At 39.4% G+C, this 27,925-nt stretch overlaps 1 protein-coding gene across 1 annotated transcript in view; it reads left to right on the plus strand.

The window, feature by feature from the left end:
* The window catches only part of CCDC180 (coiled-coil domain containing 180), a 118,582-nt gene that overhangs the window by 27,672 nt on the left and 62,985 nt on the right, over positions 1-27,925 (plus strand). Inside the window, exons 12-18 of the mRNA XM_027869669.1 lie at positions 5,001-5,089; positions 6,396-6,518; positions 12,157-12,330; positions 22,020-22,135; positions 24,341-24,467; positions 27,268-27,307; positions 27,408-27,781. Coding sequence (XP_027725470.1) covers positions 5,001-5,089; positions 6,396-6,518; positions 12,157-12,330; positions 22,020-22,135; positions 24,341-24,467; positions 27,268-27,307; positions 27,408-27,781 — 1,043 coding nt within the window. The remainder of the gene's footprint in view (positions 1-5,000; positions 5,090-6,395; positions 6,519-12,156; positions 12,331-22,019; positions 22,136-24,340; positions 24,468-27,267; positions 27,308-27,407; positions 27,782-27,925) is intronic.

A 27,925-nucleotide genomic window follows, 5' to 3' on the forward strand; every position in this document is an offset into this window, starting at 1 on the left:
CGCTGGCTTCCTCTTGACCAATTCTCATTTTCTTTTCTTTTCTTTTCTTTTTTTTTTTTAGGGAATTGGAGTTAAGTGACTTGCCTAAGGTCACACAGCTAGTAAGTGTCAAGTGTTTGGTCTGAGGTCGGATTTGAACTCAGGTCCTCCTGACTTCAGGGCCAGTGCTCTATCTATTGTGCCACCTAGCTGTCCCGACCAACTCTTATTTTCAAGAAGTCATTTTCTTCCTTAAGATTCTGGATCTCTTTTTCTAATTGGTTGACTTTCTTTTCATAATCTTGTTTTTCTTGTATTATTCTTATTTTTCTTTTTAGTTTTTCTTCAGTCTCTCTCATTTGATTTTTAAAGTCTTTTTTAAGTTCTTCACTGAGTTCTTTTTGGGCAGGTGACCATTTGACATTACTCTTTGGTGTAGAAGAGGATTTCTTTGCTTCAGTATCCTCCTCTGAAGACAAACCCTGATTTTCTCTATTCCTGTAATAGTTCTTTATGGTTGGATTCTTTCTCCTTGCCTGTGCATTTTTTGGGGGTAATAACTTAGTTTTTATAATCACCTCTAGTCCTAGGGTATGGGGGATGGTGCCTCTAATCTTCTTCAATTCATCGTTCTGTTTTGTTTTGTTTCGTTTTTTGACTAGGCAATGGGGTTAAGTGAGTTGCCCAGGGTCACACAGCTAGTGAGTATCATGTGTCTGAGGCTAGATTTGAACTCAGGTCCTCCTGACTCCATGGCCAGTGCTCTATCCACTGCGCCACCTAGCTGCCTCCAGTTCATCATTCTGACCTTGAACTCAAACCGAGACCTCCAGCCCCCTGTAAGTGCCCACAGCAGAGGCGTGCCCACCCCACTGCTTCTGCACTCACTGGTGTGTGCTGGTTCCTTCTCACCCCCACCAGGTCTCCACAGCACAGCTGGGTCTGGCATTCCTTGTCAGCAAAGGTTCCTTCGATCTTCCCCAGGTCAGATGCCCAACTCCCCTCACTGTCCTGGGGGTGAAAGTTCCTGTGGCTGGGCTGAGGCAGCCTCCCGACCTTGCTAACCCAGGGCTTGCCACTTGTTGTTGAAGCAGAACCTAGCCTGGACATGTTTACTTTTCACTAGCAGGAAATCTTGTCCAGCATTTTTTCTTCAGATCTTCTCCAGTTGTCCCAGGAGGACCCCTCTTCTGCCCCTATTCTTGCTCTGTGTTCTCCCAGAGGCTCTATTTTATCTCTTTTGTGGAGGAAAATCTTGAGAACTTGAAATTTTCTGACCTACTCTGCCATCTTCCCTGACTACCCTTTTCACTATGCTCTTTGGAATTCCTGTTCCATAATGAATAAACTCTCCTCTGTACTGGATTTCTTTGTCTAACACTCCTATCTAGCAGTCCTCACTAGCCCTGGCTCCCCTGATGATGCTACATTCCAAGTCATTCTCTCCAGCACTGGCTCTACCTTCTGACATACTGATCCCAAAGGGAAAATCAGAAAACTCTTGATTACCTCTGCTACTTCCAGACTCTCCCTTTATCTCTATCATTCAGCAATCAAAATTTGAGTCTACTCAAATCAAAAATTTCCACTCAATCCAAATTATGGTGGCTGCAAAATTCTGACCACCTCCTCCACCCTAGATCATCTGTCTCCTTTATCAAATAGTGCAGGAACTGGCTTCCCATTTTCCTCTCCTCCTCCACTTTTACATGTTCACATTGATGCCCCCTCAAACTCCCTATTCTGCTTCTGCAGTCTTCTTAAATCATAGGACCTCCTGCTTCACTTCACCCATTGGATAGTCACACACTAGTTCTTACCATTACCCACCACCCTAAGTAGAAGCTTACATTCTATCTAATCACAACTACCTATCATTGTGCCTCTCCCTGTGGCATAGGCTACAAATATTTCAAGAGATGGAGATCGGGAGAGGCAAATTGGAGAAGATATGAGGAAATGCATCTCCTTTCTTTTATTGGATAGGTGGAGGACTATGGGTGTAGAACATTCCATACAATTGATGTGTCTATTGGTTTTGCTTAATTGTTTTTCTATTATAAGAAAAAGCTTGGGAGTGGGGAGAGAGGGAGCAGTTCCTATCTGGAACGGACTGTGATGTAAAAACAATAGGCACCACTAAAACTTAGAAAGAGACAGAGAGATACACAGAGAGATCAGAGAAGGGTAGAACAATCAAGGAAGGTGAGGTGAGACTCAAACTGGATCTGAATATGTACAATTTGATTTGGTGGATCATCCCAAGGAAAACCAATGAGATAAGCTAGAGTAGGGTGGTATCAATGGTTATGGAAAGTTCATGGAAGGAGATTTGGCCAGCTGCACTGGAGGTTTCCTATTTAAGGACAGCAAAAAATAATACTGGGTAGATAAGGTGAATCCAGATCATATTAGTCTTGAAAACCAGGGAACAGAGTTTATGCTGTGGATGCAAAAGGCTTTGGAACTTGACAGAAGCATGGTCAAAGTTTGGTAATAGAAACATAAACTAGACACTGGTGTACAGGATGGTTTCTAGTAAAGAGAGACTGGAATCAGGGAGACCAGGTAGAAGACCGGTAACAGTCCTTTGGACATGAGGCTCTGAGGGCCTGGACTAAGGAGGGGCAGTGGGAATAGAGATCAAGGGTAAGGAAGATAGAAGAGACCGACAGGTATTTATAAGAAATATAGAATATAAGCTCTTTGAGGACAGTGACAATTTTGTACATAGAAGGCACTTAATAAATGTTTGTTGAATTGAATCAAATTAAGGAAAACCAATAGGATCTTGTGGTTTTTGTAGCTTCAATTTGTGCAAATGCTTGAAAGATGACTTCAGGTTTTAGAACCTGGGAGAGAAATTGAGCTAATTTAGATGAATAGTTGTTAAATTCTTCCCTACCAGCCTTTGATGAAGTAAATAAAATATAATTGGCAAAGGTCTCTGTTTTGCTTTAAACTAATTCTGTAACTTGTCCAAGGTCCACTGGGATAAAACTTGAGTTACATTTAGAAGTATACTGGTAAGTGCTTAACAACCAGCTTTCCGGGGGAAGGGGGGGAGGTAGGTTTGATCTGCCTTATTAACAGGTTCTCCATCATTTTCTTAAGTCTAGACAATCAATAAATCATGCCCCTGTTTGTTGCATTTGCTGAATTCAGAGACATGAATGCTCACACTGAATATTTAGGCTGGCATCAGCACACCCCTAATTGTATTCCATATTAATGATCAGCTAATTCATTCTTTTTATTCTTCCAAGAATTATTTATTGAGCACACTCTATATGAATTAAATTTGTCAATTTCAAATGTATAATATCTCTAACCTTCTGCTAAAGAAGTCCCCTGATGCCACATCATAGCATGTAAGTGACCTCAGGTTCTTTAAGGCGGAATAACCTCTGTAAGGGTTAAACTTCAAGGAAAGGCCTGATTTACTTATAGGAAAACTGCATGTGGCTGTTTTCTGAAACCTAGTCATTTTTGGAGCATCTCATTCTCAAGTGGCCCATGGGGTGATGAATTTGTTTGGACACAGAAACTCAGGGAAAACGTCTCCTAAGGCACGGAAGGTTTATAACCTGAATCCATGGAGGGATTGCTCATAATGACACAATCACTGATACTTGAAGGATGAATTATTCTTTTTTCCCCCACTTAATAGTATTTTTTTTTCTAATTACATGTGAAGATAGTTTTCAACATTCACTTTTATAAGATTTTGAGGTCCAAATTTTTTTCTTTCCCTTCCCTTCCCCCTCCCCAAGAGGGCATGCAACCTGATATAATTTATACATGTACAATCATATTGAACATATTTCCACATCAGTCATGTTGTGAAAGAAAAATCAGAACAAAAGGGAAAAACCATGAGAAAGAAAAAAAAAAGAGAGAAAATCATATACGTCGATCTGTATCCAGACTCCATAGTTATTTCTCTGGATGTAGATAGCATCATGAATCTTTTGGAATTGTCCTAGGTCCTTGCATTGCTCAGAAGAGCTAAGTCTAACAAAGTCAATCATCGCACAATGTTGCTGTTACTGTGGACATTGTGCTGCTGGTTCTGCTCACTTCACAGACTGAATTATTCTTAAAGTAATATCTCTCACATCTTTCCCTCCTCTTTCCATCCCTGCTGCTGCCACCCTCATCTTGACACCCCACCCCCATCACCTTTTACCTGGACAATAGCAGTGGTTTCCTAAAAAGAATCCCTGACTTTTGTCTTAGACTATTAGAACAGTAAGGGAGTGTAGAGGTCATTGAGACCACACCCTTCATTTGACGTAACATGAAGCTGACCCCCAGAGACATGAAGTGGTATGCTTGAGTTCATCTAGCTGGGAAGAGGCAGAGCTGGATCTCAAACACAGATCTTCTAACTGTTCTAGTGCCATCTTGCCATCTCTACCAGAGTAAAATGTGGGCAGGTCTGATCATGTTCTCACTTTCCTCCTTTTCCTTCTCTTCCCATACCCCCCCATATTCCACATACTCAGTTCCCTTTTGCCTACCAAATACTTTCTAAACTCCTTAGCCTAGTGTTCAGCATCCTCCACAATTGAGACCCTCCCTCTATTTCCAGCTTTGTCTCCCACACACTTTCTTTGCTTTGCTCAGTTCCATTAAACAAGTTTTTATAAATAGGTATTTGGCTAAATGACATTGCAGCTGGAGTCTCACAAAACTAAGCAGGGCTTAGTTGTAAAGTATTAAATATTAGTGACATTGGGGATAAAACAGTCTTGGTCAAGGCATTCCGATGTAGCATACACTTGTACTGGAGACAATGCAAACCTAATCCACTTGAAAGACAAAAGAATGGACATGTTCATTAGAGAACCCTTCTAGCTCTATGGTATACTTAGAATTGTCAGCTTACTCAGTTTGTCTTTCCGGAATGACGGTCACAGTAACTGAGAATGGCAGCAAGTGAGTTTTCTGAGTGGCAGAAATGCTTGCCCTTCTGGCTGTCAAACTGACTTGGATCTTTATCCCTTTTGTTTATGAAGATTACTGCATTGGGGAGAGCATGAAGAAGATTCGCCTTCGGAATGAAGAAAATTGGCAGGAGTGTATGGACTTTGTGGAACAGTGCAAGGTAGTGACTCCAGAGAGCCTTCCTCAACTTGGAGAGTTCTTAGAGGGGCAGTATTCTTAGGGTGTTGTGACATTTGCCAACATTAATGCAAGTACAGAAAGATAAAATATGATCAAATTAAGATAAAACAACTCAGAAGGGTAATGCAACATACACCTGGTAAAATAAAACATTCACTGAAGGGTGATTACATCCTCAAATCTGAACTAAAAAAAGCTAAATACCTTCAGAATGATTGCAACTAGCTGGAACCCAGGGGCAACTTGAAAAGTTAAAAAGTGTCCTTTTTTGGTAATCTGAAAAACAAATTTTTTTTTTGCAAAACATAAAGGAACTATACATATATAGTATATATTAGTATATATACATACATACATACCTACATGCATACACACACACACACACACACACACACACACAAATATGGATGGTGTATTGAGAGATGGTATTGAAATTAGGAAGACCTGCATTGGAGTCTTTGCATTTGACCCTGAGCAAGTCACTTCTCAGTGGTCTACGTAATCTAAGACTATAAATTATAAACAAACATTAATAAAGGGAGTTTCCTCACCCCAGCACTAATGAAATCACAGGTCTGAGCCTTAATCTTGATCTATAAATATGCACCAATTTAGTTACATGTAGTAGTGTGCTAGTAAGTGTTTAATAACTGGCTCTCCAGGAAAAAAAAATATGCACAGCACACTTTTACGTTTAATCTGCATTAACATTTTCCCTAATACTTTCTCAAGTCTAGATGATCAACAAAACAATAAAACAAGCCCTGATTTGTAGCATCTGTCATTTTCCAAAGTGTAAGTGCTCCCACTCACAAGTTACTAATTGACTGTCAGGAGTCTATTCAAGCTGACACCAGCACACTTCTGAACGTATGTACAACGTATACATGGGTGTGTATGAACAGTAATCCCAGAAACCACGTGAAGGAGAGAAAAGAGGATAAAGTGTTTCTTATAACTTTTGTATATTATCCAAAGGGCAGTTGACACATTTCCCTTTTATCCATATACTTTTTTTTTTGGTTAGGCAATGGGGTTAAGTGACTTGCCCAGGGTCACCCAGCTAGTAAGTGTTATGTGTCTCAGTCACATTTGAACTCAGGTCCTCCTGAATCCAAGGCCAGTACTCTATCCATTGTGCCACCTAGCTGCCCTGCTGTACTTTTCCTTCTAGGATTTCTTAGGAAGAGATAGTTGGTATTTTAAGTATTTCTAAAGTATTCTGCCCTCTCAAAGATTTATTATGCTTACAATGTCATGAACTTGACCTTGGTCTTTTTCTTTAGAAACAACTACTGGACTGGAAAGTTTTCCCATTGGAAGAAATAGAATATTCCATAAGTCACTCCTTCTTCCAGATAATAGGAAACCTCCAGAGTCAAGTGGAAAGTGAACTGGAAATGATGAGTGTAAGTCTGTGAAGGGTTCTTTTCCACATCCAAGGAGAAGTCAACTCTCAATTCTCTTTTGACAAGAATAATACATGCACCTACACAAAAACTGACCGTGTACTAGGGTGTAAAAACCTCACAATCCAAGGCAGAAAGGCAGAGATATTAAATGCATCCTTTTCAGATAATGATGCAATAACAATTACATGTAATAAAGGGCCATGGAAAGATAGACTAAAAAATAATTGGAAACTAAATAATCTAATCCTAAAGAATAAGTGGGTCAAACAAGAAGTCATAGAAACAATAACTTTGTCCAAGAGAATGACAACAATGAGACAACATACCAAAACTAATGGGAGGCGGCAAAAGCAGTTCTTAGGGGAAGTTTTATATCTCTGAATGCTTACATGAATAAAATAGAGAGAGGGGAGGTCAGTGAATTGGGCATGCAACTAAAAAAGCTAGAAAAAGAACAAATTAAAAATCTTCAATTAAACACCAAATTAGAAATACTGAAAATCAAAGGAGAGATTAATAAGATTGAAATTAAGAAAAGTGTTGAACTAATAAGTACAACTAAGAGCTGGTTTTATGAAAAAAAAAACAATAAAATAGATAAACCTTTGGTTAATTTGATTTAAAAAAAAGAAAGAAGAAAGCCAAATTACCAGTATCAAAAATGAAAAGAATAAATTCACCACCAGTGAAGAGGAAATTAAAACAATATTTAGGAGATATTTTGCCCAACTGTATGCCAATAAAGTTGACAATCTTAGTGAAATGGATAAATATTTACAAAAATGTAGATTGCTCAGATTAATACAAGAGGAAATAAAATACTTAAATAACCCCATTTCGGAAAAAGAAATTGAACAAGCCATCAGTGAACTCCCTAGGGAAAAATCTCCAGGGCCAGATGGATTTACAAGTGAATTCTATCAAACATTTAAAGAACAATTAATTCTTATACTATATAGACTATTTGGGAAAATAGGTGAAGAAGGAGTTCTACAAAATTCTTTGTATGATAAAAATATGGTACTGATACCTAAACCGGGAAGAGCCAAAACAGAGAAAGAAAATTATAGACCAATTTCCCTAATAAATATAGATGCAAAAATTTAAATAAAATATTAGCAAAGAGATTATAGCAACTTATTACAAGAATACTACACTATCACCAGGTAGGATTTATACCAGGAATGCAAGGCTGCTTCAGTATTAGGAAAGCTATCAGCATAATTGACCGTATCAACAACAAAACTAACAGAAACCATGATTATCTCAATAGATGCAGAAAAAACTTTTGACAAAATACAACACCCATTCCTATTAAAAACACTAGAGAGCATAGGAATAAATGGAGTCTTCCTTAAAATGATAAGTAGCCTCTACCTAAAATCATTAGCAAGCATCATATGGGGATAATGGGGTAAGCATCATATGGGGGGGGGGGGGTAATGGGGATAAGCTAGAAGCATTTCCAGTAAGATCAGGGGTGAAACAAGGATGTCCATTTTCCCCACTGTTGTTCAATATGGTACTTAGAAACTTAGCTTTAGCAATAAGAGAAGAAAAAGAAATTGAAGGAATTAGAATAGGCAAAGAAGAAACAAAGCTATCACTCTTTGCAGATGATATGATGATATACTTAGAGAATCCTAAAGAATCAAGTAAAAAACTACTTGAAATAGTAAACAACTTTAGCAAAGTTGCAGGCTATAAAATAAACCCACAAAAATCATCAGCATTTCTACATATTACTAACAAAGCCCAACAAGTAAGAGATAGAAAGAAAACTTCCATTTAAAGTTACCATAGACATAAAATGTTTGGGAGTGTACCTGCCAAAACAAACCCAGGAACTATATGAACACAATTACAAAATGCTTTTCACACAAATAAAGTCAGATCTAAATAACTGGAAAAACATCAGTTGCTCATGGGTAGGCTTAGCTAATATAATAAAAATGACAATTCAAGAACACTACATGACGTGTGCCAGTTACTAAGGAGATAGTGCTCATGACTGTTCTTTAAAATAAGTAGCATGAGCCAGCTTTCCAAGTGATCATCCTGGCCTAGAATTCCCTTCCTTCCCTTCAACCCCATGCCATTTTATTGAGTGAGGACTAAATAAAGTAAGTTTTACAAAGTGCTTTGCAAACCTTAAAGTACCACAGAAAATTACATTTAGGGTTAGGGTTATTGTTATTATTATTCTATTAATTGGATCGGACGTAATTTTTGACTTTTGGAGAATTTGAGTCAGCTGGTTGCACAGCTTGCTCTTCCTGAAACTTGATTTCCTTAAAAGCTTAAACTTGAATTTCCTTTTGTTTGTTGTTATTCAGCTAAAATGAATTACTAGAGTCTTCAGTGCTGCCTCATTACTTACGAAATCACATTTAAATTCTTTAGCCTGACATTGAAGGTCCTCCATAGTCTGTCTGCAATCTACCTGTGTCACACAGTCATACGTGTCAGAGGTAGGATTTGAACCCAACTACGAGTGACTTCTAGGCCAGTAGGCTCTACCCATTACAACACATTGCTTTCCATATGCTCATGTAAGAATATACAAAATTGGGTTATAATATCATAGATTTAGAGCTGGAAGTGACTTCGGAGACCATCTAGTCCAGTGCTTTATTTGTAGATGAGGAAACTGAGGGCCACAGAGGTTAAGTGACTTGCCTGAGGTCCACGGGTGGTAAGTGGCATAGTGGTCATTTCAGTTAGTCTGTCAACAAACATTTATTAAGGGCTTGCTATGTGCCAGGCACTGTGCTACACTGTGCTGGGGATACAAAAAGAGGCAAAAGACAGTCCCTAACCTCAAAGAGCTCGTGATCTGATGGGACTATCAATCTAATCCTCTGATTAGCATTTTTTCCACTCTTAGCCTCAATAAATACACGGTATTTTAGGGGTGTGGGGGAGTGACTAGCATCTGGAAGAACACAAAGAGCCTCATGTAATTGGTTGTATCTTAAGCACCTACTATGTGCAGGCTGTCGTGCTGAGTGAGATTCAGTGTTAATATAAGACATGGTCCCTGCCCTCCACAGAATCATATGGAAATGAGATATAAACACAGATAACTATAAGCACCATTTGTTACATGACAAGTATGACAGAAAAGTACAAAGCTGGCTATGTGAGTTTCAGAGTGGAAGGTCATTACCGATGGGGAATAGGGGATGGCTTCATGGAAGACATAGGTCACGTGAGCTGGGCTTACGGCCTTTGGAAGATAATCACCTATGATGGGAAAAAACTGAGAGATAGCATTTACCTGTACACGAGTTATGAAACTCAAAATAAATCTCTAGACAGTTCATTCACCTGCTGCGTAGTCTTTACACACATGTGTTTTAAGTTCTATGGGAAAAGCTTATATCTCCTATTATTCCCTGAACTTGATCTGTAATAACTGGGTAGAAAGCTACTTGTTCATGCTCTGTCTCTAAGGGGTGAGTAATAAAGAATGTTCCTGGCCCCTTGGAATCTCCATGTTAGACAGAAGCTTAGAGGAAGTTCAGTCCTACCTTCCACTCCACATAGGGAATTCTCGGGAGTTTTCCTGATGTGGTCATCCAGCTGAGGCGTGGCTTTCCAGTGACAGGAGTTCACTACCTCCCTCGAGGCAGCTAATTAATTTGTTGAACAACCAATTGCAAGAAAGTCAAATAGTTGGAATCACCCAGTGTGCTGTCTCTTCATTTTATTTACCTGGCCTAGAGGTGGAGGAAAAGGCAGTTTAAAAATAGCATTGGGGGCAGCTAGGTGGCATAGTAGATAGAGCTCCAGCCCTGGAGTCAGGAGGACCTGAGTTCAAATCTGGCCTCAGACACTTGATACTTACTAGCTGTGTGACATTGGGCAAGTCACTTAACTCTGATTGCCTAGCAAAAACAAAAAACAAAACAAAAATAGCATTGGATGTTTCTGTAGGGTTAGCTTCAATATTATTGAGTATATGCTGTGTGTAAGGAACTGTGTAATTAATAGAGTATAATTAAAATAATTGAAGAGCCCCTCACCCCCCACGCCCATTCTGCCCTCAAGGAAAATAAGGACTAGCTTACTTTATGTACTGCCCAGCCTGTGATAGTGAAAACACAGTACAAAAATGCAGAATGAAAACCACCAAACCCAAAAGAATAGTGAGGTTTAGAGTGATACCTTCTTTGTGACCCAGTTGTGGGAAGGGAAGGAGGAAGATGGGGTGCTTCTCTGCAGTCCCTATGGTTCTTGAGCTCTTTGGTACTTGTGTTATGACCCTTTACCCCAGGTAGCATACTATGAGGTGGGCCCTGAAGGAACATTCTTTAAAGAGTACAAATCAGTGGCCATTAAGTTCCCTCACTTTGGGGTAAATTTCCTGTCATTCAGTAAATCTGGGCCTTGGTATTTTACCTTGGTTACAGTTCTGGAAATATTACTTCCTAGAACTGAAATGGGGGTCTTATAAGCATATTCATTAATTTACAGCAAATGTTTATTGGACACTTGCCAGCCCAGGGCTAAATACTATGGAAAGTGCTAGATCTGAAGTCAAAGGAATTGAGTTCACATGTCAAATGTCATCTGAAATTCATTATGTGACTTTGGCTAAACCTCTCTGGACCACAGTTTTCTCACCTATTAAATAAGGTGGCATTGTTATTGTTAAGTCGTAAGAAGATGCATCCAATGTTTGAGAGGCCTTTCCTCAGAGCTTGTCAGGGACAGCATCCTTCAGAGCCAAGTGCTCCGGTTAGTGTATCTGGGTCAATGAATTACACAGTTAAGACTTCTACTGGTAAATCTAATTTGTTTCTGTTGACCCTTGTTTTCTTGTTGTAAGACTGTTCCCAGCAAAACAAAACAAAACAAAACAAAAAAGCGGCAGCTAGTTGGCGCAGTGCATAGAGCTCCAGCCTTGGAGTCAGGAGGACCTGAGTTCAAATGCTACCTCAGACACTTGACACTTAACTAGCTGTGTGACCCTGGGCATGTCACTTAACCCCAATTGCCTCACCAAAAAAAAGCAAAACAAACAAACAAAACAAAACAAGACTGTTCTAAGTCTTCTAGGCTAGCATTCGATTTACATACACTAGCACAAGTAGATGTGTAAGCCCACTGACCAAGTCCTTAAAAGCCCAAACACATGGTTGTAGGAGGGGTCAGGCCACATTGCCTATTCTTGCCCACCTGCTTTAATATTTTGTGGATACTTGTATAATGTTGGATGGCTAGGTCAGCTAGGTGGCACAGCAGTTAGAGCCCTGGCCCTGGAGACAGAAAGATCTGAGTTCAAATCCAGCTTCAGATACCTCCTAGATGTATGACCCTGGGCAAGTCACTTATCCTCTGTTGGCTTCATTTTCCTCATCTGTAAAATGGGAGTAATTATAGTGCCTACCCCCGTGGGTGGTTGAGAGAATAATATGAGTTAATATTTATAAAACACCTGGCAAACCTTAAAGCTCTCTATTAATGCTAGCTGTTATTACTGCCTATCTATTATTATTGTTCTTGGAACAGATGCTGTTTTGGCTGGAAGAGTCAAGGATTAAAGAAATGGTTAGAAGATCCCTTTTCCTCTCCATCTTTCCTCTTGATAAGCAATCAAATAACAGATTCTCTTATTTTGTTCCTCTAGAAAGCTCTCGAGGAGGCAGCTAGACAGGCAGAAGTACAGATCCAAGATCTATTCACGTATTTACAGACAACTCTTCACCTCTGGGAGGTCCATCAGAACCACCTGACCCAGGAAGAAATCAATCTTGAGAAGAGACTAGAGCAGTATCGCTATAAACACAATTATGAGACTGAGGTAAAACAAAAACATTATCTTACATACATAGAGCTCATTGTGGTTTACCAAACTTGCCTCAAAACAACCCCATGAGGTGGGCAGGGTAAGGACAATTCACTTTGATGGATTCATGGCCTCACTAGTGAGTGCAGGTCACAACCCATCCATGCTTTTATCTTCTGCTGTTCTGCACTCTCTCTTTCCACACATGTCCCACAGAAGAGCCACCTAACATGCTGCAGGTCTTTCTGTTATCTCTGCACGACCAACCCACCTCCTTTTCTGGTTTTCAGTCCAGTGTGCAGGCTTGGGATTGGAATCAAATGAGATGTTTGTAGATCATCTAATATTTAGTGAAAGGATGTTGATTTAACAACAGCATGGAAAGAATATTCAGCAAGGATACAGCATTGATTCAGTTGGACCTAGTTCCTCTGCCTTGGGCATTTGCTCTGATGGTCCTCCAAGGAAGCAGCATGTGTGAAGCCTGAGGAGTTTCTGTACTTAGGCAACTAGGAAGCTATATCAACAGTTCAAGCCTTAGTCTCCTGGACCAACTAGTTCATGAGGACAATTATCCTAGGGAAAAAAAACGGCATAGCTCATGTAGTAGGGACCTTGGTAGGTATCTGTCCTACCTCCTCTACCCCTTTCTTTCTCTGAGAATAGTAATCACATCCTTATACTATTGCTTCTGGATTGAGTGTGCCAATGGACTGCCTTGTTATTACACTCATCATCTTTGTGAAAATTTCCCAGACCAAAACTCCCTTCCTTAGCCACCATTCCTCTATTGTCTTCCCAGTCACAAGTTAAACTTGTTGAGAATAGAAACTTGTCTCACTTTTGCATTTGTATCTCCAGAGCACAGTGCTTGGCACATAATAAGTACTCAATAAATGCTTGTAATTTATTCATTCCTTTGTAACGTGTAACACACAGCATCATGTAACAAGGTTGCACATAGTACCCAAATAATAGGTCACATGCGGGAACATAGTAAATGTGCTATAGCCCGCCAAAGAGTGGAATCCAGCATGAAGCCTTCTATAGAGCAAACACGGGGGTCTCATACCACACATAACATCATAGGTTGTCTTGTTCCATGGGAACTCACCTTATTCATTACATTTTAAGCATCATAAGCTAATTTGGTCACTGGCCAAATAGCACTGACCCTTTTACCATGACCTCTTATCTGCTCTCTACCCCTGGTGTCATCAGAGCTACTGGTCTGAATTTATTCTCCTTAGCACAGTTCATGGCACATCGTAAGTGCCTGATAACTGTTTTGTCCATCTGCCTCAGGTTGACCAGTAGCACCTGAAGGCTCTATGGATGATCTATGTTCCTTAGGTGCTTCCAAAGCTGAATAGGAAGCAAAGTGGTAGTTTCTGGGTTGAACCTGGTGTCTAGGCAGAACTCTCTCTCAGTCTAGGACAAACTCAGTTGACTTCCCTGACACTCTACTGGGTCCCAACGCACAGCTTTGTCCTCATCCTAACGTCTCCTTTTGAGGGATTTATCTAGCTCTCATTTTTTCTGCAACTGCTGGATGTGCCCTTCTTGGAAAATGCTTCCGTAACTCTATCACTCTTGAATGATTGCAGTGTCCAACCCATATGCAAAAGGAATCCCCACTATTTCAACTAGACAAATCGTCATCTAGCCCTGGCTCCTCATACACAAGACTCCATCCTCTTGTGTCCATTCCTTCACACTGGCTGTGCTCATACCTGGCATGTTCTCCCTCCACACCCCTTCCCCTTAGAATCCAGCACCTTCTATAGGAGGCTTTCCTGCCACTCCCCACCCTCCCAGCTATTAGTGCCTTTGCCTCCAAAGTTACCTTGTATGTATTTTATACTTATCTATAGAGATGCATATTGTCTCCTCAGCTAGAATACAAGTTCCTTCAGAATGTGGACTGTCACTTTATCTTTGTATATCCAGTGACTGCAGGTAATAAGTGCTTAAGTCCTTTAAGGATTAAAGTGCAAGGACAACCGAGGACAAATTTAGTCGAACCATTCACACAGACCGATGGCACCCTTTCTGTTGGAAGTGTATATTCACTGGAAGTTAGAATTGTGTAAAGTATAGTAACTGGTCCCAGTCTATTGGAAATGTGTAGTGCAAATTTAAATGTTATTACATTAGGAGAAATTCATTATTTGTACTAATTCACATTCTACCCTCCTATATACATAAAAAGAGGATAGAGGCCAGTATTTATGAGCACCCCTGAAGTGAAACTGTATCAGTTACCATTATCATTTATTATTCAGCTAATATAATGCTAGATTTCCACTCCAGAGGAAAATCAAACATAAAAAATTTTTTTTCTAGTACATACTGGGGAAAGAAAAAAAAAAGTCAGTTTAAAAATTAAGCTACCTCTAGTGGCACATGACCAGGAACACAAAAGCAACTTTAGTCTATCAGTGAATCCCAACAAGTGTAAATTTCAGCCCATCTTTGTCTTTTCATCTTGTGTAATTGTATAATTTTTTTTTCTTTTTTTTGATGAGACAGTCAGGGTTAAGTGACTTGCCCAGGGTCACACAGCTAGAAAGAGTCAAGTGTCTGAGGCTAAATTTGAACTCAGGTCCTCCTGACTCCAAGGCCAGAGCTGTATTCACTGGGCCACCTAACTGCCCCCATATCTTAAATTATAATTTTTGTCCTTGCCTTGCCACACATTCTCCAGAAGGGATTTGCTCAGTGGCTTGAAGGTCTTGTGTCAGTTATCCCTAACCCCAGTTATTTCATGTCCAGCCCACCCCTTTTTCAGGTCATATATGTCCTTGATGATGTTTTCAAAGGCACTTTCCATGCCCAAGTTATTATTGGTAACATGTGACACCTGGTTTAAACTTATGATTCGATTCAATCCAATTCAGTTTAATGCAATTCAATAAGAACAAAGATAGAATCTGTAGGTACGGCAATGGATTGGATAATGAAGGAAAGGGAAGAGTGACTCAGATTTTGAACCTGGGTGATTGGCTGAAAGAATTGTATTGATCTCAACAGTCTGCTCTCTCAACCCTTAAATTCCAGAATCTTGACCAGAGTTAAATTTGGGGTAATCAAGCCACAGTACCTAGGATTCCATGAGATTCCATGAGACTGATTTAATTTCAAAATGCAAATATTTTAATATACACCAATCACTTTGCTTAAGGCACTATGAGCAATGACAAAGAAGTTCTAGACCCTAAACTTGCCCTCCAAAAGTTTATGCTCTTATTTAAGGAGAAGAGAAATACACAAGGGAAATAATTAAACAACACAAAGCAACAGAAGAGTGACACCAACAGTAAGTGCTCCAGTAGTTCAAAGTAGGGATAACACCATGAGTTGAAATGGAAAGGAGAAGGGAACAAACATTTATTAAACACCTACTATGTGCTGGGCACTTTAAAAGTATTGCCTCATTTGATCCTCACAATAACTCAATGAGTTAGGTACTATTATTATCTCCATTTTACAGTTGTGGAAACTGAGGCAGGCAGAGATTAAGTGACTTGCACAGGGTCACTCACTAGTAAGTGTCTCAGACCAGATAGGAACTCATATTTTCCCAACTTCAGGTCCAGTGCCCTATTCTCCATGCCTCCTTAGTGCCATTGTTATGTCGTGAATATACAACGAGAAATAAATGTGAAGCCCAGCATAGTGTAGGCTATATCTGAAGTCAGAATGGCTCTACCACATACCACCATGGGCAAAGTACTTAATCTCTCTGGGCCTCTATTTGCTTACTGGTAAAATGGAGTGGGGTCAGATGACCTTTAAGGTGCCTCTAAGCCCTAGGTCTACGGTCCTCTGATCCTGTTACCTGGCCCTTCCCTTCTCTATCTACCTAGCAGAGAAAAGTAGCTAGAAAAACAAGTTATGAATAGTAGTTTGTTTGATTAATAGGGGAAAAGAAATTAGATGGGTTTCAGTGATAGTCTCATGAAACCTAATGGAATACTTTTTTTTATATATATATACAGAGAAACCCGCTAAGTGAACCAAAAATTTTATCCTCACACTAATCCTGTAAGGTTGGCAGGGCATGGTTTTCATGTCTGAGGATGAAGTAGGTTGTTGAACCTGGAAAACAAAAGATCTCTGAGACGCGATAGATGATGGCTGTCTTCAAAGACATGGAGAGCCGTCATGTGTAAGAGAGCTTAGACTTGTTATCTTTGGCTCCAGAGAGCAGAGAGAGCTAGAAACGGCGATTGGAAGTGACCAAGAGGTATCTTCCTTGCATCGCTGTTTCATAGACCGAGGGCTAGAAGAGATCCCAGAGGTCATCTACTCCAACCCCCTCAATTATAGATGTGCAGACTGAGGACCCAAAAGATTAAATGACTTGCCTGGTATCTCATACTTAGTAAGCAGAAGCAAGATTTGAACCCAGGTTCTCAAATTCCAGAGCCACTTTTCATTGTTCTACACTCACTTCCTTCAAAAGTTTTTAGGAGGGAAACGGGCTGCCTTGAGCAGGAGGGTGTTCTCCTCATTGGAGATCTTTAAGTAAGGGTTAGTTGACCCCTTGTTGGGACCATTGGAGAGGGAATTCTGCATCAGGTATAGATGGGTCTAGGTGGATTGGTGGATTAGATAGTCCATTTTACAGATGAGATGTTTCAGTCTCAAAAGAAATTAAGTGATGTACCTAAATTTGCATAGCTAGTAGTAACTGGGAGAATTATTAAGTTGCTGACTTGAATTCAGTCCTTCTGAATCTCAATCCAGTAAGCTTTTAACAATAGCATGTTACTGCAGCCTAAAAACCCTCAGGGATCAGCTAATACAACTCCCCCATTTTACTGATATAGGAATTATGTCCCAGAGAGATAATTTGACTTTCTGGAAGTCATTTAAGCTAATTAGCAACAGAAGCAAGAGTAGAACCCCAGTATTCTAATTCCAAGAAGTATTAGAATAAGCCTATTTGGGGGGCAGCTAGTTGGCACAGTGGATAGAGCTCCGGTCTTGGAGCCAGGAGGACCCAACTTCAAATCTGACCCTAGACACTTTACACTTACTAGCTGTGTGACCCTGGGCAAGTCACTTAACCCTGATTGCTTCACCAAAAAGCAAAAATCAAAACAAAACAAAACAAAACAACACAAAACAAAGAGAATAAGCCTATTTGGGCCCTGTCCTCTGGGAAGTGCTTTTGTAGAAATATAGTGATAAATTCTACCTCTCTAACTCCCCTACAGCTGGATGGCCATATCGGTCCAGCGCAGCACCAAAGAACACTGGAGTTGGTATCAAGATGGCCTGAGTTTGAATCCCAGCTCTGACACTTACTCATTTGTGGGGGCCATTTGAATAAAGTGGGCAAGTCATCTATCCTGTCCAAGCCTAAGCTTTCCCGTCTCTGAAACAGAAAGGTCCTCATACTCTGGCACCTTTACTATTGTGCCTTTGAAGGTGTCACTCTAAATAATAATCATTAATAATGATAAATATGAGGAGCATGAAGAATATGGGAATATTTATGTAAACTGAAAGAAAATGAGGAAGGGAGGATCAGAACAACCCCCCCACACACACACATACACATACACATTAGCCACAACTTTACAAAAAATAGTAGCAAAACTTCATAAGAACGCAGCTGTAAAAGACAAAAACAGATTGGGTAAATAAGTTACTATAATTTCATTAAAAGTTTTATTTTAAAAGAGAAATAGTTCTACTTATGTATAGTTTTTTTTTGTTTATTCATTGTTTCAAATAGGGTGAAGTTTTCATCAAGTTTACACTAAAAACTTATTTTTAAAAAATCCAGAAGTTCTTCAGTGTAGATGTTTCTTTCCCTTAGGCAAATGGTATGGCTTAGACCTTTGGCATAAGGCTTTTCCTGATCTCTTCCCTGGAATTACCTTGTTAATTTTGGCAGTGGATAGAGCCTGGACCTGGAGTCAGGATGACCTGAGTTCAAATCCAGCCTTAGACACTTACTAGATGTGGGACTTTGGACAAGTCACTTATCCTCTTCCTGTCTCAGTTTCCTCAACTGTAAAAAAGGGATAATAATAGTACCTACCTTCTGGAATTGTAGTGAGATTCAAATGATATAATATCTGTAAAGGGTGCTTATCAAAATGCCTAGCACATAGTAGGTACTACATAAATGCCAACATTATTGTTTTTGTTATATATTTTGTGTTTGAGGCACTGAGTAGTGGACTGAGAGTCAGCTTTTGCATCAGGAGGAACAGGGTTCAAGGTTCACCCTGACACATACTGGTTAAGTGAGCTTGCGCCCCTTCAGTCCATTGCAATGCAGGTGCAGATCTAGACTGGTTCTCTATGTAGGCAGCAGATGGCACCAGCAAGCAAGGCAAGCTGAGCACCCAGCGTATTTGGAGATTCAGCAAACGGAGAAACTCCCTCTGAAGGCCCAGCTTTCTTGCAGATCTCTTGTCTCAAAGAAGTGGCTTTCCCTTATAACTCAGCCTACCAAAAAAGGCAGCTGTCAGTTCATTATATTTTGTTATTATTATTATCAGGGGATAATAACCTACCTCTTAGGTAGGTTTTGAGGATTAAATGAGATAATATTTGTAAAACATTGAGCACAAAGCCTGGCACATAGTAGATACTTCATAAATGCTTATTCCGTTCCCTGTGAAAAATGAAATCCAGCTTACCTATGCATCCTCTGGCTGAGCCTGCCACTCTCCACCAGCTTGTGATTTACATCTAGGAATAGCTGAATCCCAAATTCACCTGACAGGCATAAGTGGTATGATACTGCTCTTCTACTTTGTCCTAAGAACTTCAAGTTTCCCAGATCAGTGCCCACTAACCAACCTTTTGGTTCACTGGAATTAGGAAGGATCTCTTCCTTATCCTTATGTACGCCAATAAAGTTCTTTAGTAGGTCAATGAGATCATTTAAGAGCAAGAGATTCAGAACAGATAAGCTGGCACACCTGGCTAACTGAAAAAGAGAGGAGCAATTTAACTAGGACATAAAAGGGTTCCTTGGAACAGTCCCTTCCCCTTGAGCTGACTGTCATTACTCCAGAGCTGCAGGTCTCTGGTACTACCAGTCCTGCTCCCAATGTATGGCCCAGATCTTGTGAAAAGGCTTCCTCATAACTTATCTTTCAGCAGCTGTTACCCTTAAAATACACTTCAGTTTTCCTAACTATTGCTTCTCTTCTTCCTGCTTTGGACTCAAGATCTGTCCCTAATGATGATGATAATAATAATAACTAGCATTTATATAACTCTTTAAGGTTTGCAAAGTGTTTTCAATCAATCAGTTAATATTTATTAAGCTCCTGCTATGTGCTAGGCACTGCGCTAAGCACTGAGGATATAAAAAGGGGCAAAAGTTAGTCCCTGTCCTCAAGGAGCTTACAATCTAATGGAGAAGACAACGTGTAAACCAATATATACAAAGCAAGCAACGTACAGGAAGCATAGGAAATAATTAACAGAGGGAAGGTATTGGCATTGAGAGGGATTGGAAAAGGCTTCCTGTAGAAGGTGATGGGACTTCAAGGAAGCCAAAGAGGTCAATAGTCAGAGTAGAGGAAGAAGAGTATTCCAGGACTGAGGGACAGCTAGAGAAAATGCCCAGAGTTGAGAGATGGAATGTCTTGTGGTAGAATAGCCAGGAGGCCAATGTTACTGGATTGAAGAGTGTGTGTCAGGGAACAAGGTATAAGAAGACTGGAAAGGTAGGAGGCGGTTAAGTTATGAAGGAAAAGGACCTCCGTGTGCAAAAATATTTATAGCAGCCCTTTTCATGGTGGTGAAATATTGGAAATTGAAGGAATGCCCATCAATTGGGGAATAGCTGAACAAGCTGTGGTATATGAATAATGGAATACCATTGTGCAATAAGAAATGATCAACGGGGCAGATAGATTGGTGCGGTGTATAGAACACTAGCCCTGGAGTCAGAAGGACCTGAGTTCTAATCCAGCCTCAGACACTTGACCCTTACTAGCTGTGTGTGACCCTGGGCAAGTCACTTAACCTCATTGCCTAGCCAAAAAGAAAAAAAAAGAGATTTTAAAAAATGATGAACAGGCACATTTCAGAAAAACCTAGAAAGACTTGTACAAATCAATGCAAAGTAAAATGAGCAGAACCAGGAAAACACTGTACACAGTATCAGCAACACTGTGAGATGATCAACTATGAATGACTCAGCTCTTCTCAGTAACACAATGATCCAAGACAAGTACAAAGGACTCATGAAGAAAAATGCTATCCACATCTAGATAAAGAACTGATGAACTCTGAATGTATACACAAGTATACTACTTTTCACTCTATTCTTTTTTGTGTTTTTTCCTTTTTATCTGTTTCATCTTTCACAACTGTGACTAATATGTAAATATGTTCTACATGATAGCACATGCATAACCTGTATCAAATTGCTTACTATTTTAGAAAGAGGGAAGTGAAGGAAGGGAGGGGAGGGAGGGAGAAAATATTGGAACTCAAAATTTTGTAAAAATGATTGCTAAAAATGGTCTTGATGTAATTGGGGAAAAAAATGCTTTTTTTTTGTTTTGGTTAGGCAAAGAGGTTAAGTGACTGTCCAGGATCACACAGTTAGTAAGTGTTATGTGTCTGAGGTCACATTTGAACTCAGGTCCTCCTGAATCCAGGGCTGGTGCTCTATCCACTGCGCCACCTAGCTGCCCCAATAAAATGCTATTTTTAAAAAGTGTGTCAATGCTTACATTTTTTTGAGGGGACAGCCAGTTATCAAACACTTACCAGCACACTCCCAGAAATACCCAATAAGAACCGCGTGGAAGGAATTTCAAGCCTATTTTGTTCCTAAGATCTTCTCCAGACTGCCATGCAAATGAATCTAAGCAAGAATAAAACTAAGTGAATAAGGCAAGGATATTCTCTGCCATCTTTGTGGCCTACATCTTTGCCTTTATTATGTGTGTCAAATCTATAAGTCAACAAATACTTGTTAAGGGCTTACTATGCTCCAAGCACTGTGGGAAACACTGGACTCAGAACAAGTGGAAAGAAGGACAGTCCTTGCCCTTCAAGAAGCATCACATTCTAATAGGGAAGATAACACATAAAAGGGAGCTTTAAAAAAGGGAAGAGGAGGTACCTATCTGGGGAGAGGATGGCAAAGTTCAGGTTGCAGAGGATGGCTGATTTAGGCCTTTCCTCAAAATGGAGATTCTGGGAAGAGCTCACTGATGAAAGAAGGGAGTCACAGAGGAGGAAAGAGAAGGAAGTTGAAGGATTGTGGCAAAGTCCAGAGACTGTGGTGGGAAAAAATTACTGAATTTGGAGAATATAAAATGAGGGAGTTGAAAAAGATGACCTCCAAGATCTCCCCTATTTCAAAGTCTATGGTCTCATGTCTATCAGAGGCAAAAAGCAAATAACTGGCTTTGTGCTGTGTTTTCGGTCCAAAGTGTCACTGCCTGCTTGAATAATTTCAAATTTCTTTGAGAAATTACTTTCGAAATACAATAACTGGCCTTGAATATAAGTCATCAATGATGCTTTTAGAAGTGAATGAATGAATAAATGAATGTGTGTTCCCTCCCCTCCCCTCCCCCAGCCCCCGCTAAGTGCAGTCTGGTTCTCTGATTCAAACTTTCTGTGAAGGAAAGGAATTGACAAAGGTGATAGGGCTTTGCATTGTAATGGACGTATGCTGATTTTTTAAAAATATGTTTTTCTAGTTGAAGGAAACAAGCCTAGATATTGTTCTGGATCAGATGAGACAACAAAACAGTGAAGATGTTTTGATTCATCACCTGGACAAGGCTTACTTTCTGCTTTTTGACATTAAAAAAAAGTAAGTAAGCATTGTATGCTACAAGCAAAGAGAAAACCTGGGGTGGCAGAAAAAGTGAAGGATGTTGAAAATTTGAGCCCAGTCTATAGGAAGGACATGGTGACCAGGCCAAGGTGGGAGGTTTGGTCCCTCCAAGGAAATGTTAGCTTTGCAGGGAGATCTCTTGTGCCTACTCCCCACCCACCTGGGGATCCTACAGCAACTATATACCATATTGCACTTCCATGCAACGATTTGGAGGAAAATTTTTTTAAATCATGAAGGCAGAAAAGGAAAGGAAAAAGAAAAAAAAAGCCTTCACACAGAGAGAAACTTATTTTGAGACCATACACATCTTTTAACCCTGACCAATCAGTTTGCAAATACTTAAAATTGACATGTGGGACTGGACAGGAAAATATGGACTAAAAAGCCCCCGTTTTACTTTAAGTCAACATCATTACTTTTACATATGGAAGACAGCCATCTAGTCCATCTAGTCATTTTATAGACAAGGAAACTGAGGACCAGAGAGGTTAAGCAATTCACCCAAGGTGACATTAGTAGGAAGTGGCAAAGTTGGGAATTTAACCAAGGACTTCCCATATTTCTGCTTCCTTTTTTGTCTAAACTCCTCAAGAAGGTCATCTGATATAGATACCTCCACTTCCTTTCCTCCAGCTCTCTAGTTTGGCTACCAAACTCACCATCTAATCTAAACTGCTCTCTTCAAATTTACTAATTGCCCAATCTAATAGCCTTTCCTCAAAGACTCCTCAGTTTTCTTTGCTGGATCTTCAACCGGAATATGCCTACTATACGTGGGTGTCCCATAGGTGTCCTGGGTCGCTTTCTCTTCTTCCTCTATACTATTTCATTTGGAGATCCTCTATACTATTTCATTTGGAGATTAGTTGCCATAGATTTAATTATCACCTCTATGCTGATGATTCTCAAATTATAACCTCCGTTGATCTCCAGTCTCAAATCTCCAATTACCTGTTGGACTTCTCAAACTGGATTATATCTTAAATGCAACATGTCCAAAACTGAACTGTCTTTCTCCCCAATACTTTCTCCATTCCAAATTTCCCTAATACTGTTGAGGGCACCACAAGTGTCATATATGACTCCTTACTCTCTTTCATTTTCCATATCTAATCTGTTGCCAAGGCTAGTCAATTTTACCATTGCAATATCTCTTACATACACTCTACTCTCTTCTCTTGACACTTCCATCATGTTGATGCAGACCTTCATCCCCTTACACCTAGACTATTTCTGTAGCTTGCTGGCTGGTCTCTCTGCCACAAGTCTCTCCCTACTCAAGGTCATCCTCCACTCAGTTGTCAAAGTGATCTTCCTAAAACACAGATCTGACCATGTCACTTACAGAATCAAATATAAAGTCCTCTGTTTGGCATTGAGTCCATCATAACTTAGCCCCTCCTTACTTCTCCAGTTTTCTGATACCTTACACTCACCCACATACTCTGGATCTGGTGACAGTGGCCACCTTGCTGTTATCCAGCTCACTATTCCAAACATTTTCACCGGCTGTCCCCCACACCTGGACAACACTCTTCTTCCTTCTCTTTGCCTATCGGCTTCCCTGAATTTCTCTAAGTCTCAGTTAAAATATCACCTTCCACAGGAAGCCTTTCCCAATCTCCCTTAATTCTAGTGCTTTCTCTCTGAGAATATCCCCAATATCTCCTATATACATACATATATATAATGTATATTATTTATACATAGATGTTTGTATGTTGTCTTCCCCAGTAGACTGGAAGGTCCTTGACAGCAGGGACTATCTTTTAACTTTCTTTGAATCCCCATGGTTTAGCATAATTCCTGGCACACAGTAGTTGCTTAATCAATGTTTATTGACTTGATTGACTTCCTAATCCTCTCCTGGGAGACTTGATCAAGTTTTATAGCAAATTCTTAAGTAACCTTGAACTTTGACTATGATTTCTGGGGAAATGAGAGACTCATCCTCCATTCTCATCAATTAATTTTAAGCATATTAAGACATTCTTATCACCCAAGCCTGGAAGATGTGTGAAAGATTTCAATATACATCAAGCATTCCAAGTAAAGTACAACGGTTATTTCCTTGGGTTTATGTTATGTTAGTATTAGCTTCCTCCTCCAATTTTGTATAAATGTTTCCTCTTCAGTTCTGTATAAATGCTCCCTAAATAATTTACATGTTTTTAACAGGTATAAAAATTTTCATGATGACCTCATAAGTGAAGTAAACGGCTATCCATTTTCTATACTGAAAGTGTTGCAGGACTACAGCATTTCTCTCAGTCAATATTTTCATGTTAGAGAAATCTATGAACAGGTATGAAATAAACAGCATGTTAGGTATGAACATTTATATATATGTACATATAAGTATATTCATATAGTATAAATATTTACTTGTAAAATATATGTGTTTATGAAGAAACAAAAATGAAGCTGCATCTTTGGGTAGGCTAGCTTTCAAACACATTCACTTTGTAGACAAAAATTAACAAAAAAAGTAAGTTAACACTAGTCACCAAGGGCCTTCTAGGATCTAGTAAGGTAATACAGTTATCCCTTCCACATCTCAGGAGTTAGGGGCAAGGCCCCCTTCCCTCTTCCCCATCTGGAAAATCTGCGTAAAAGTTTTTGGCCTTCTCTTCACACCAGAAAATTCTGAATTTTTTCTTTTTCTTTACAGAGTATTTACAGTACTTTATTGTAAAATTTGGGTTAAGTGATTGGTCATAGGCTCTGTGTTGTCTGCTGGCCTTCACATGTCTTCTGCAAAACTCCCGGAAAATTCCCATTTAATTTCTTATGCTGACCCACAATATATCAAAACCTAGATGGGGAAAGTGGCGATGTGGAAGGGATAATTGTATTTGTAAAAGCACTTACTCAGTGCCTGGCACGCAGGAGACATTTAAAAAACAGTTATTCCCTTCCCCTTCTTTAAAGACAGCTTTTCCCTTTCCATTAAAAAGAAGTTATATTTTTACACATCTTTTAAAAAGTTATCACCATATAATGACCCCAAAATTAAGATTCTATGCTCAAGGGGACATAGAATATGAATAATAGAAATAGTGAAATCTTCTTATATATGTGCGCATATATGTATATATAGTTTTTTATTTTGTTTTTAAAGAAATTTGTTTTAAATTTCAGTTTTTTGTAAATTTTTAAATTTTAAACAAATACAAAATGAGAAAAGAAAAAAACATTGCCATGTATACAGTAGACCATAAGAGAGAATTTAATATAAAATAATAAATTTCCTTTTCAAGAAAACCTATATAATAAATACTACACATTGTTTTCAAAACTGCCCAGCTTTTCTTTGCTTTCTTGTTAGTTTTCTTTTGTTCTCTACTATGTACTTTTTACTTTTTTTTTTAACCTTTCCCCCCCCCAAAGAAGACTACAATTAAGCATGGATATATATATATAGATATAGATATCTATATAGAGAGAGATAGCATATATGTACACATATACATAGATATCTTTATAGATATCTATATACATACACATATATACACATACACACTCATACACATATATGTAATATCATACTATGCTTATTTCCTCCTATTATGTTTCTCTGAAGGTGGATGGCATTTTCCTTCATAAGTCCAAGTCTTTCCATGTTTTTCTAAATCAATCATGTAGTCATTTCCTACACCACAGCAATATTCCAACCCAATCACATCCTATCTGAGAGATCCCCCAATTTGTTGCATTCCTTCTATTGCTACATAGGTTTTATTTATACAACAAAACTTTAATTTAAAATAAGCAAAATTATCTTTTTCACATTTCAACAATGCTTTCACTTTATAATAGTTTAAGATCTGAGATACTGCTCAATCTGCTTCCTTTACATTAGGGACCTTTTTTCCCTGACCTTTTGTTCTTCCCTATGAACTTCGTTATTATTTTTTTCTAATTCAGTAAGATAATTTTTTAGTAATTTAATTGGGATAGCATTGAATAAATCGATTAGTTAGGTAAGATTGTCAAGTGCCCCTCAGTTCAGACTCATCGGGTGTGTGCTAGCTCCTTCTCCCTGCAGCCATAGCCCGGGATGCAGCGCCGCTGTGCTTGGTGTCCCTCGACAGGGGAAGGTCCTTTAGTCTTTTCCTACTCAGCCATCATTACCCCCCTCCCACCCAACACCCCCCCCCACACACACACACATGCACACACATACACACACTGTCTGAGAGATGAATGTTTCTAAGGCTGAGGCTGCCTCTCTACCCAGCTGCCCCCGGGGGTTGTTGTTTGTTGATTCTGCAGAGTTGGCCTGGAGGTGTTTGCACTTCACTCAGGCTGAACCTCCATGCCTGGAGGTAGGGTCTTTCCTGGGGTCCTCTTAGCCTTAGGAAAACAACTGCTTTACCCTGTGTTTCTGCTATGCTGAGGCAATATTTTGTCTTTTTTTTTGTGGAGGAAATTTGGAGAGCTAAAAGTTTTCTGACCTACTCCACCATCTTTCCAGAATCTTCTACCAAACTTCCAGTTTTTAAAAGAAAATTTAAGAAAGCAACTTAGAAGTTTAGGCTTTTCTGAAACTCCAACACTACCATATAATTTTTGATGTATGTAGCTATACTTATAATAGAAATTCATTAGAAAACAAAAGAACAAACAAAAAGATCTTCCTGCTTGTCTGAGATAAAAGAAGTCCATACAGACCATTCTGTTTGGTGATATGTTTTATGTGACTGTATGCTATATATAAACATTATATTTATATTACTGTATTGTGTTAAAGTATTAGCAAGTACTGCTTGGGCAAATTAATCATTTTGTCTCAAGTTACATTTTCTGAAAAGTTCCAACATGTCCCAAAAAGCACAAGCAGGATGTTACTGTATTTAGACACTGAACATTTGCTTAGTCCCAGCTATGTGCAGAAGACATGTGTGGGCAGGTGTGCTAACCTTGAAGTATGTAAAGTATGTAAATCTTGAAGTATGTAAAGAGAAACTCAGATTTCCCGTTTTCTGGAAATTACCCAAATCTCAAAGCAGAGAATCAACCTTTGGTTGAATGAACTAAAATCAACATTGGGAAGAGACTCCTCTTGCTTAAGATTATATCATATACTTGTTCTTTTGTTTCAGAACATGGATGGTGAGGTGATAATACGGTTTAGAGAGCCAGGTAACATCTTTCAGTGTAAACCCACATGACTTTTTGGTTTGGGGCTGAGTCCATGTCTATCATTATTAATACCCATGTGTTTTATATTTTGGAACAACAGCTAAGGTTCTCGAAGAGAGTCCCTCTCATCTAAAAGATATCATAAAAAAAGTCTTCAACCTTGAAAAGGAAAGCAAGATACCTCCTCCTGAGAGTGGCGATATGACAACCTTGAGCAAAAGTAAAAGCAACGCCAACTTCCTGACAGAAGCGAAGGAAATCCAAGAGTGCCCAGCTTCCGAAATGGAGGAGGATGCCAAGAGCTCAAAAGATAGAGTCATAAGTGAGAAGACACAGACCTTCAAAGAAAGTCTTTCCCAGGAACCTGGAGAACTAGAGACCCCAGGAGAAAGCTTGGCAGAAGCTAGCAAACACCTAGTAGACCAGACAGAGAATGAGACACAGGAAAGCCTCGAAGTCTTGTCCTTCCACGAGGTCAGTTAGACTACTTTAATTTTCTCTGGCTGTCCGCCATGCCTGGAATGCTCTCCCTCCTCCGCTCTGACCACTGACCTGCCTGGCTTCCTTTAAGATGCAACTAAAATCTCATCTTTTACTGAAAACCTTCCCTAACCCCTC

Source organism: Vombatus ursinus, unplaced genomic scaffold (genome assembly GCF_900497805.2).
Source record: "Vombatus ursinus unplaced genomic scaffold, bare-nosed wombat genome assembly UNPS02014793.1, whole genome shotgun sequence".
Lineage (NCBI taxonomy): Eukaryota > Metazoa > Chordata > Mammalia > Diprotodontia > Vombatidae > Vombatus > Vombatus ursinus.